Genomic DNA, 12761 nt, shown 5'->3' with positions numbered 1-12761 from the left:
AATACACAGAAACTAGTGAGATTGGGATGGAGTAATGAATAGAGTTACTCTCTATATTGTAGTCAATGTATGTTTCAGAAAGTATTCAAATGGAATTTACAATCTACTCATCAATTTCTCTTGCAGTTTTACCATGTTATCCAAAACCTGTTAAAATAAATTTACAGAGTCTTGTAACACATTTTCAGCCAGCTTTAATTCTTTAGGGATCTTGGATTTTTTTTGCCAAATGTGCAAGATCTTCTGAATGGCAAGTAGAGGTGGTTTCTGAGGTGTGAGAATTTACACTATGGTACCATGCATGGGCAAATAGGATTGAGAATCATACTGACAGTGCAGAGTATCTTTTTTCACCTTTGCCTCTGTTAAATGAAATTCTTGGACAGTACAGGATTATTAAATTTGCTCTAAAGTGCTATGTGGTGGGAGTAAAGTGTTTATATTCTAGCCCACTGCTCAAGGTTAGTAAACTGTTGTGTGTGGTTCACTTTTATTTGCAACACTGACCATGTTTTAAAAATTGTGAAGAATGTCTGGTAAAATATTGAATATTTCATTTTATTTACACAGATGATATGAATGCGGATTTGTTTCTTCAAGAAGTTAAAATTATGAAGAGCATCAACCATCCAAACCTAATCCAGCTTCATGCTGTTTGTTCAATTGAAGAACCTGTTTACATTGTCACAGAACTCATGACCAAAGGAAACCTAAAGGATTACTTATGTGGTTAGTAACTGGAAAATGGGGGAAAGTCAGGCGAGTAGGAGCATGCATATACCTGTATCAGAAAGCTTATTGTGCATGACAGACCAAGAGACCAAGTGGTCTCCTTTTTATGCTGTAAGATTCTGTGATCTTTTCCTTGAGAGCTAACAGATCTGCTTGGATCTATTGTTTTTACCCTCTTACCTGGGCAGAACTCCTGAGCACAGTCTGAAGTCAAGCCTTTTACTCCAGCTGCTTTCAGGACACTTGCTCCGTTCTGTGGGGTTCCTCTTGAAGTCATTTCAGGATCGTACACTACCTCAGATCTTCTAGCATTTAGGCTGGTTTATCTGCTGGCTGAGCCAACTGTTCCATTGATTTCAATGGAAAGGAGCAGTTATGGAGAAAACAGTACGTACAAATTAGTTTCCCTTTCCTTTGATTTAATTGAGTTTATTTAAATTGTTTAACTGATTTTAATTGTGTTCTAGTTTTTCTGGAAGGGTTCATTTTTTTAAATGTTTTCATGATTTTAACATTTTAATCATGTTTTCATTTTAATGGATTTTGACAGTCACAAGTGTTCAATTTAAACACCAGCTTTGACATCTGGGAATTGTGACTGCAGGGCTTTACTGACTCCAGAGGTTCCTTAGTGCAGTGTCCTGGGTCCAACCATCTTCAGTTCCTTCATCAAACACCTTTCCTCCGTGAGAGGGCAGAAATGGGAATGTTCACTGATGATTATACAATGTACAATTCTACGCATAATTGCTCAGAGAATGAACCAGCCCATGCCTGCATGTAGCAAAGCCTAGGCAACATTCAGCAAGGGCCTTAGAAAGGGCAACTAATGATTGTGCCACATAAATACCAGGCAATGATCACCCTCAACGAAAGTATAAAAACCTGTAGCAGGAGCAGACTTGAGGGGCCTTTCAGGTCAAGTCAAGTTTACTGTCATGTGCACAAGTACGGTGAGGTACAGGTACAATGATAAACTTGCTTGCAGCAGCATCACAGACACGTAGGTTCAGACAACACACAGAGTATAAATTACACATAGATTATAAAAGACAGTGAAGAGAGAGAGAAAAAAAAGACTGTGCAAAAATAAGACCTTAGTGCAAAAGAAAAGGCACAATCAAAGACAAGTCCATGGTTGTGCCAGAGGTGGTCCATAGTGTTCCGTTGCTGAGGTAAGGTTAGGGTTGTGCAAGTCAATTCAAGAACCTGATGGTTGTAGGAAAGTAGCTGTTCTTGAACCTGGTGGTGTGGGACTTCAGGCTTCTGTACCTCCTGCCTGATGGGAGCAGTGAGAAGAGTGAAGCCCCTCAAACCTACTCTACCATTCAGTAGACCACGGCTGATCTGATCTTGGACATAACTTCACATTCATGCCTTAGCCACTTTCATGCCCATGCCCTGGATTCCCTTTGCATTCACTAATTTATTTCAACCAGAATAATTCAGCCTCCACAGCTCTATTGGGTACAGAATTCCAGAGATTCACAATCCTTTGAGAAATTCTTTCTTATCTCCATCTTAAATGGGTGACTCTATTTTTCTGAAGCTTCATCCCTACTTTTAGATATCCCCATAAGGAAAACATAGCAAACAAAACACCAGTATCTCAGTATCCCCCTCAGTATCTCATAGAATCATAGAACAGTACAGAACAAAACAGGCCCTTTGGCCCACAATGTTGTGCCGACCTTTAAACCTCGCCTAAGACTATCTAACCCCTTCCTCCCACATATCCCTCTATGTTTCCAATGAGTTTAGGTGCAACCTGCTCAATCATTCTTCATAAGATAACACCTTCATCCTAGGAATCAACTTAGACAACTTTTCTGAACTGCCTCCAATGCATGTATATCCTTCTTTAAATATGGATAGCAAAACTGTACGCATTACTCCGGATCTCATCAAACCTTTGCACAATTGCACCAAGGCATCCTTATTTTTGTACTCCTTCCCTGCAATAAAGGTCAACTTTGGAGGAGAATGTCTAATCATCTACTCTTGACATCTAATGATATTACTATCAGTAAGTCACACACTATCAATGTCCTAGGGGTTACCATTAGCCTGAAACTCAACTGGACCAATTATATAAATATCTTGTTGACCGCTGCAGGTGAGAAGTTGGCTATCTTGTGGCGGTTGGCTCATTTCCTAACTCCCAAAGCCTTTCAATCATCTAAAAAAGGCACAAATCAGTGGTATGATGAAATATTCTTCACTTGTCTGATGAATGGAAATCCAACTATACCCAAGAGACTCAACACTAAGCAGAACAAAGCAATCAACTTGAACAGTAGCCCATCACTGCCTTATACATTCACTCCCTCTGCCGCCACCACATTTTGGATGCAGTGTGTATCATCCACAAAATCACCAAGGTAGTTTCAACAGCACCTCTCGAACCCATGAATTCTGCCATTAGTAGGACAAGGTCAACACACTTGAAATGCCATCACTTACAAGTTCCCACTCTGGTTTCACATCATCCTGTCCTGGAGAAACATCACCATTCCTTCAGTGTCACTGGGTCCAAATCCTGAACTCCCATTTGACAACACAATAGCAATATTTTCTTCATCAGATGCAGTTCAGAAAGGGCTTTAGCTGCACAGTCAGCAATAGGCAATGAATGTTGGCCCTGCCATCTGTGCCTCATAAATATAAATAAAGAGAGCACCAGACAGCATTGCCAATGAAAAATCCACTTGTCTATATCTGAATTTTATTACACCTTTGCCATAATCTTATTGTGTTATTCCAGAAAATGAAAGACTGGACTGGTCTGCCTACTGCATTTTACACTAGACAAAACCCTTTTAAATGTAATGCCTTCTAAGCTCCCAGGTGTTCAGAAGTTTGATTTTTCCACTATGTAAATGGCTCTGGCTTCCAAGCATACAAGTGATTAAAGTGGAGCCTAACTGGGGATCAAAAAGCACAAAAGGTTTTCTAATACGTGAACCCAAAGCAACAACTCCCAAACTAGGGTTCTTTGATGGACTTTATAGTCTCTTTAGCCAATTCCAGCACCTCAAATCTCACCCTGGTCTGTTGAAACAATGTAGTTTGGTTGATCTAGACTGAGGATGTGAGCTGTGATGGAGCCAGTGACGACATTGCATCATCTATAGTGTGGTGCACTCCGGTGATTTTCACAGCCATGTGTTATGAACTTTAGTCAACATGTCAAAAATAAGGTGGCAATTACTTTTCCACTCTTGGTTCTTGGATTCAATACCATGGTTGAAAATTGGACGTAAAATCTTCTAATTTTGGAATCCTAACCCTCAGTCACTGCATGACTGAAAGTGTGTGATCAAATGTTCTGCAGGAAGAGAGAATCTAGTCTACCCTAATATAGCAAGCAGGTGAAACACTTGTGGGAAATGCTTTTGCTTAAGTTTATCACAGAATTAGTTTACATTTCTCGTTTTGTAACAATGGATATTGCGATATCTAGTTAAACCACAAAGTTCCAGCTAATTGCTAAAAAGAAAAACATATATTTCTGGTTTTGGTTCCCCTTTGGCAGCTTGAAGAAGGAAGTCCAGTTCACTTCTGTCACAGGGTCTTGGCATTAAGACCACAAATGTTGGCAGGGTATTTTGGACCATTTCAATAAATTGCTAAACAAGAAAAGTTGAACTGGCTCATCCTACACAAAGATGACTTTGCATTTTGACACTTTAAGATGCTATGATTACCCTATCAGAGAAATTCCTTTTGCTCCATGGATTTCCCTCCCACCACCACCCCACCCCCCACTCCACTTCTCTGTTACCTAATCTGACATTTCTCTCTTTCCCAATTCAGACCTGAAACATTAACTATTTCTCTTTCCACAAATGCTGCCTGACCTGCTTAGTGTTTCGAACATTTTCTGCTTTTATTTAAGATTTCCAGCATCTGCAGGTTTTTTTTGCTTTTCTTTAGGATTCTGGGTACCTGATGTCATTGTCATTTGGAAATGTTGTTATAACATGTAATAGGCTGCTTCCTTTTGTCACATGAGGAAAAGTGTAATAAGAATCAATCAACATATATAAAGTGCATGGGATCCCTACCCTCTATCCACTCCAATATTAAAACAATTACAAGGCAAAACACTCTAGTCTCACTTCTTTAGAAGTGAGATTACACACAAATTCAGAAAGATACCTCTAGGGAGTATAATCATAATGTTAAATGATACAAAATTTGTTCAAAACAAAAAGGGACCACTAGAAATCTATATATTTTCTTCCATAGCTTTGAATTGACTCTGAACATGTTGTTAGAGATGAGATTATGTGAAATCTCTCTGAAATGTGTCTCAAACAATTCGGTTGACAGGGGTGAAGACCATGGGACTGACATGGGGTGAAGACCATGGGACTGACATGGGGTGACTGTGGGTGGCAAGTTTGGTCAACAAAGTTATGGTAATAAAATCTGAGCCATTGAATAAGTCACCTGTGATTGTATGAGAATAGAAAGGTTTGTAATTAAAATTAAATTGTGTCTAAGTGGATAAAGCAGATTAAATATTACTTTAAAATTAGGAAATTTAAGAAAATCTGGATGCATGTTGAAAATACCGTAGCATAGCTGCAAGTGTACCAATAAATGGCAGAAGTGTTAGTAAGGAATGACATGCTTGTGCAAAGCAATTGTAATGTTTTATATTTGTATTTTCTAAACCATTGAGAAATTACATTGATTTAAATTTTGATTTGAAATACTTATCTTCCCCCTCCCCCCATTTTATATGAATTAGTCCACTATCAGGGGATGTCAGAAATACTGGCACATACTGTTTATGCTACTATATGCAGTAACATGAATGGTCAGAAAATGTTGAGCATTAGTTCAATTTTCCAATTATGTGGAGACACATCAAAATGCAGGATTGGTAAAGATCACTTGGACCACCTCTGACAAACAGCAAAATTTTTAAAAAGGTTCACTACTGATATCTTTCTGCTGAATTTCTTACCAAAACTCATGTCTATTCCATAAAAATGATGCTGTTGACAGTTTGCTTGCTTACGGGGAGCCTTTGAGCACTGCCAAAGGTCAGGTGTATCACATCTTAGACATGTGCAACTCCAGCCTGCAAGCTGGATTGAAATTTCATTTGAGATATGATTTTAAACAATAAATCAAGGAGATTTTTATGCCATCAACAAATTGGATTGCAGCAGTGAAACTTTATACTAACACATTGTGCAGCTTAGGAGATGCTGCCTTGATGATGAAATGATTGTTGTAAATAATATATTTGAATATTTTGTTTCTAGGCGCTGAAGGTGAAACATTAACAATTACTCACCTTGTGTATATTGCTAGCCAAGTGGCAGAAGGAATGGCTTACTTAGAAAATCATAAATTTGTCCACCGAGATTTGGCTGCAAGAAACGTTCTTGTTGGAGAAGATCTTGTCTGCAAAGTTGCAGACTTTGGATTAATGAGATTGATCCGGGTAAGGGTCGCAATCTCAACAGCCCAGACTGTAACTGAAAATCCTGTTTTGCATTTCCTAAAACATTAAAGAGTAGTCATCTGTTTCTCTCTTCACAGATACTGCTTTATCTGCTGAGTATTTCTAAAATTGCCTGCATTTATTTCAAATTTCCAGAGCATTGTATTTTTGCAATGTTGATTGTAATGCATAGAATAGGGCAGTCATGAATACTTAAGCAACTTGTTCCAGATGATGTTTATTCTGTGTGAATAGAAATGATTCCATCTAATGTAAAGTTTTGGACCTTGGGGTTAGTATTTCATCTTTGTGCAATACTTCCTATTGCTGTGTGAAAATCCACTTTAAATCCACAGCTTAATTTAGTTATGACAAGTTAGCTGGTTCAACCCTTTACAGATTGTGGGGTGTTTTTTGTCTTCAACCTGACAAACAGTCCCATTGATGCAGGCTTTTCATGCCTATAGTTGTATTCTCGTTACTTGTTCTGGGAGATGGACCTTCCTATCTAGAATAGAGGCCTGTATCATCCAGGTTACCAGGTCAGCCAGGCAAAAGAGATGGAGGAACTGTAGGAAATTGCTCAACAGCGATCTTACAAAAGCAGCAGACCAGTACAACTCCCAATTGTGCACGTCATTGGTATTTCACTCTAGTTTAAATACAACTCTAGGTTTGCAAGAAAAATACAGTTAATCCATCCCCCCCCCTCCCAAAATGTTAATTGTTTCTTTCTAGTTATCACCTTTCCTCATAAAATGTAAAAGAGTACAGCAGAGAAACAGGCCCTTTGACCCACAATGTCTGAGTTGACCTTGCCAATTTGAACTAATCCCATCTGCCGACACATGTTCTATATCCCTCCGTTCCCTGCCTTTCACGTGCCTGTCTAAATGCCTCTTAAATGTTGCTGTCTTATCTGCTTCCACCAGTTCCCTTGACAGCGCGTCCCAGGCACCTACCACTCTGTAAAAATACATGCCTCGTAAATCTCCTTTAAACTTTCCTCCTCTCACCATAAAACTATGGCCTCTGGTATTTCATATTTCCACCCTGGGAAAATGATTCTGTCTATTGACCCTATCTATGCCTCTCATAATTTTATAAACTTCTATCAGGTCACCCCTCAGTCTCTGACGTTGCAGAGAAAACCATCCAAGTTTGTTGAACCTCTGCTTATAGCTAATATTCTAATCCATGCAACACCCTGGTGAACCTCTTCTGCACCCTCTCCAAAGCCTCTACATCCTTCGAGTAATGGTGCAACCAGAACATAGAGTTGTACAGCACGGAAGCAGGCCCTTCGGCCCAACTGCTCCATGTCAACCAAGATGGTCCATCCACGCTAGTCCCATTTGCCAGCATTTATCTTCTAAACCTTTCCAATCCATATACCTGTCCAACTGTGTTTTAAAAGTTTTTATTGTACCTGCCTCAACCACTTCCTCTGGCAGCTCATTCAACATACATACTACCCTTTTTGTAAAAAAGTTCCAGCTCAAGTTCCTATTAAATCTTTCCTCTCTCACCCTAAACCTATGCCCTCTAGTTCTTGATTCCCCAACCCTGGAATGGGGTTCACCCTATCTATGCTTCTCATGATTTTATACACCTCTATAAGATCATCTCTCAGTCTCCAATGCTCTAAGGAGTAAAAATATAGCCTGCCCAACCTCTCCCTATAACTCAGTCCCTCAAGACCTGGCAAAATCTTTGTAAATCTTTTCTGCACTCTTTCCAGTTTAATAACATCTTTCCTGTGGCAGGGTGACCAAACCTGAATACAGTACTCCAAGTGTGGCCTCACCAATGTCCTGTACAACTGCACCATGACCTCCCAACTCAATGCCCTGACTATGAAGGCCAGTATGCCAAAAGACTTATTCATCATCCTGTCTGCCTGTGACTCCAATTGCAGGGAACCATGTACTTGTACTCCAAGGTCCCCCTTTTCTGCAACACTCCCCAGGGCCCTGCCATTCACTGTAAAAGTCCAACCTGGATTTGACTTTCCAAAATGCAACACCTTGTACTTATCCAAATTAAACTCCATTTGCTATTCCTCAGCCCACTTTCTCAGCTGATCAAGATCCCCCTGTAATTTTTGATAACCTTCTTCATTGTCCACTGTACCACCTATTTTAGTGTCATCTGCAAACTTACTAACCATGCCTTGTACATTCTTATCCAAATCGTTGATATAGATGACAAATAACAATGGGCCCTAGCACTGACCCCTGAGGCACACCAGTAGTCACGGGCCTCCAGTCCAAGAGACAACCTTCCACCATCATGCTCTTCTTCCTACCATCAAGCCAACTGTGTATCCAATTAGCCAGCTCTCCCTGAATTCCATGCGATCTAATCTTCCAGAGCACCCTACCATATTCAAAGGCCTTACTGAAGTCCATATAAACCACGTCTACTACCCTGCCCTCATCTACGTTCTTGGTCACGTTATCAAAAGGCTCAATCAAGTTCATAAGACAAAATCTCCCACGCACAAAGCCATGCTGACTACCCCTAATCAACTCCTGTCTTTCCAGATGCACGTATATCTTATCCCTCAGAATCCTCTCCAGTAACTCACCTACCACAGACGTTAGACTTACTGGTCTATCGTTCCCAAGTTTTTCTTTGACGCCTTTCTTAAATAAAGGCACAACATTTGCTACCTTCCAGTCTACCGGCACCTCACCCGTGGCTAACAATGATGCAAGTATCTCAGCCTGGGCTCCCACAATTTCTTCTCTAACCTCCTACAGTGTTCTTGAATATACCTGGTCAGGCCCTGGCGATCAGGCCTGGAACACTCCAACCAATGAAATGCCATACATTTTATGTTCCACCCTATCTACTTGTGTTGGCATTCTCAGGGAGCTATGGAATTGACCCCAACATCCCTCTGTACATCAATGCCCTCCATGGATCCTGCCATTTACTGTTTACTTTCCTCTTACAATTGATCTCCCAAAATGCAACACCTCACACTTGTCTGAATTAAACTCCATCTGCCATTTCTCTGCCCACATTTCCAACTCATGTATATGCTGCTGAATCCTTTGTTAACCTTCCTCACTACCCACAACACCACCAAATTTCGTGTCATCTGCAAAGTTGCTAATCAGTCCACCTTCATTTTCGTCCAAAACATTTAAATATACCACAACCAACAGAAGTCCCAGCACTGTTCCTTGTGGAACACCACTGGTCACAGACCTCCAATATATATTCTAATATTGAATAAAGCAGACAGCTCTAATTCAGAGGTTGTGGGTTCAGACCTAATTCAGTTCCCCGAAACTAAAGCCCTCATTAAAATAAAATTGGATAGGCCTTTGCCTCTTGTTGGGAAAATTTACTCCACTATACATGGTGTGTATGAAAAAGTGAGTTAGGAATGAATAAAAACCTCTCTCTTTATTTTGTAATTATAACAAATCCCTTGTTTTCATTGAACAGGATGAGGTGTATACTGTCCGGGCTGGGACCAAAATACCTGTAAAGTGGACTGCACCAGAAGCTGCAAATTATGACAGATATTCAGTAAAATCAGACGTATGGTCTTTTGGTGTTCTCCTTTATGAAATTGTGACTTATGGCAAAGATCCTTATAAGGGTAAGTAAATTGAAATAATTTTAAGGCATAAGGCAAGATGATCTGTTGTAATGTATTTATAATTTAATTTAATGTTTCAGGAATGACAAATCAGCAAACTGTGGATAAAATAAACCAGGGATACAGAATGCCTTGTCCCAAAACCTGTACCCCAGATATATATGGAATAATGCTTAGGTGCTGGAATGCAGCTGAGGAAAACCGACCATCTTTCAGTACACTAACAGATGAACTTAATTCACTCTACTCTCAATATTATTACAAAAACCAAGATCAAGCTCCGGACAAAAACTGAGTTCAAGCTCCGGGAGAACACGTCTAACATTACTACAATTGGTGCAATTCTGGATGGAACTGGATGTGAATCAATTCTTTACATTTGATTCATGACAATGGATTGTTTCTCTACTTAACTTTTGACACATTAGTTCACGACAGTGAACTAACTCCCTTCAAATTATGGTTGGCAGTACAAAGGGGAAAATTTATAGCATAATGTTGTTCTGTGCTGTATTCCATCAAGAGCATTAATTTACAGAAAATAAATATGAAGATACCCATATAAAATAGCAGAGTAAGGAATGGTGTAATAATCCATTAAATGTTGGTCTGCTGATATCAGCAAAAATAATTCTTAGCCTTGCATTAGTATTATTAAACCCTAAAAGAAATTGGATAGTGAAAATACATAAGTAATGTAAGATTACTTATAGAGGAAATATGATTTTAACGACCATCACTAACTGTAATCGATGGAAAGCGAGTGGGTGGACATATATCAGAGACTTCCACTGCTCTTCCAACAGCCTGGGCCTAGGATCTGTGTAACATCTGTCCTCAATGAAATGGGATCAGTCCTTTTTGTACATTATGGATCCAGACCTGGCAAACCTACCCTACTTTGAAGTTTGAAGACTTGAAATAATTCTTAATGCCTTTGTGCCTGTGAATTTAATTTTGCATCACCTGCCAGACTGCATGACGAATGCAGTTAGTGATCGAAGGCTGGCGACAAGAGAAATGATTATTGCAAAACACAAGCCAACAATCTTCCACCATGCTCCTTTCTTTTTATTCCAAATGGCAATGCCTAGTTTTGCTACTCTCACAATAATTGTCTTGACAGTAAGGCACAACACAATGAAAGGAAGCCATTCTGCTGAACAACACTTAAAAATGTTAATAACAAGGTATTGCATAACTGGAGCATGTTTTGCTCAGTTATTTATAGTGGACTTTCATTCCTTGTAAAAGTCTTCAGATGTTTTAAGTAGCTTTCTTAAATTTGTTGTTTAATTCATCAGAAATGGAGAGAAATTTGTATAATTGCATTCTGTCAATTCCAGGGTCTGTTCATTGTTTTGGGCTCCAAGCAGGGAGTTGTGTGCAAGGTAATTAGATGTTACTGAACGGTGCCACAGAGTTGTGGTCTTGTCTCTTCTCTGCACTCTTGCTGTTCATGCACGACTGCTAATTTCACCCTCAGATTTCATTGAAGGCACGACTAATGTTTTACCCTAGACATTGCAAACTATGTTCACTATAAAATTAGCTCAGAAATAAATCATCACTGTAAAAATTTTCTGTGATCCAGCAATTAAATTATGTGTTTAAATGAATAATGGGTAGAAATTATTCTAGGCAGAAAGACACCTTACACATTCACAGGAAATTTTCTGTTTTAACAAGAATGCTAACCCATTTATTGATTTGATCAAGTTTGTATCAAATCATTTAATATCCAAAAGCATTAATGAATTCCTTAAGCAAGTGTCTGATACTTCTTATACATACAGTATCTCCAGACTCACACTTGTGAAGTGGCTGGGAAACATTCACTGATGATTACTGTCAAGGTAACTTGAAAGAACCTATTTTTAGACATTGACATTGGCTTCACATAAAACCACATATATTGATCTGACTGTAGGCATTATCGTCATTGGATTAATATCCTAAGGTGTCCTACCCAAACTACTGTGAGAACATCACTGGCAGAAGGACTGCACTAATAAAGTAGAAGGTTTACCAGCTCCCCAAGCAAGTAGAAATAGGCAACAGATGTAATGAAAAGAAGAAGCATAGAAAACCATGATGAATTGAATCTTCCAAGGCATGGGCATTAACATCTATTAGTTTTAGTCAAGATATCTGTTTATATCACTGCTGAAAGACTGTACCACCAAGAGTGCTGCACCAGAGTAGCACCTCATGACATTCAGTCATGGTGGATGATATCTGCAACATGTGTGTTCCAGAGCTACCAATTGAGAATGTTGCTGGCTCAGTCAATCATGACCTAACCACCTTGCCCTCTCATAATATCCAAAGAGCCTAGAGTATCATTACTCACCCCTAATTGCCCCTGAACTGAGGAGGCAGTTAGAGTCATTGGAAGTTAAACCATGCGGATGCTGGAAATCTGTAATAAAAACAAAAAAATGTTTTTTCTCTCTTTCCCAGTTCTCATAAAGTCATAGAGTTGTACAGCACAGAAACCGGCCCTTCAGCCACCACGTCTATGCCGACCTTTTTGCCCATCTACAATAATCCCATTTTCCCACATTAGGGTTGTATTTTTCTATGCCTTGCCTATTTAAGTGCCTGTCTAAATGGCTCTTAAATATAGTGACTGTATCTGATTCCACCACTTCCCCTGACAGTGCATTCCGGATATCAACCACTCTGTGTAAAAAAACTTACTACTCAGCTCCCCTTTAAAAGTCTTCCTTCTCACCCTCTTGGTTTTGATCCCCCTACCATGGGAAAAAGATTTTGACGCTGTCTAGGCCTCTCATAATTTTATATACTTCTATCAGGTCACCCCCCTCCCCCAACCCCCCCAGCCTCCTTCGCTCCAGGGAAAACAACCCCAGTCTATCCAACAAACAATTTGCTGGAGGAACTCAGCAGGTCAAGCAGCATCTGTGGGGGGAAAGGTATTAT

The 12761-nt window shown here is 39.6% G+C and overlaps 1 protein-coding gene across 1 annotated transcript in view; it reads left to right on the top strand.

Annotated features, from left to right (window-relative positions):
• LOC127578885 (tyrosine-protein kinase Srms-like) overlaps nt 1–11230 on the top strand; it is a 40399-nt gene extending 29169 nt beyond the window's left edge. Inside the window, exons 5-8 of the mRNA XM_052031422.1 lie at nt 571–729; nt 6015–6196; nt 9659–9815; nt 9896–11230. Coding sequence (XP_051887382.1) covers nt 571–729; nt 6015–6196; nt 9659–9815; nt 9896–10110 — 713 coding nt within the window. The 3' untranslated portion in view covers nt 10111–11230. The remainder of the gene's footprint in view (nt 1–570; nt 730–6014; nt 6197–9658; nt 9816–9895) is intronic.
• Nucleotides 11231–12761: the final 1531 nt, after the last annotated feature.

Source organism: Pristis pectinata, chromosome 16 (assembly GCF_009764475.1).
Source record: "Pristis pectinata isolate sPriPec2 chromosome 16, sPriPec2.1.pri, whole genome shotgun sequence".
Taxonomy (NCBI): Eukaryota; Metazoa; Chordata; class Chondrichthyes; order Rhinopristiformes; family Pristidae; genus Pristis; species Pristis pectinata.
Note: the sequence above shows the minus strand (reverse complement) of the source record. Positions and strands in the feature narration are given on the sequence as shown.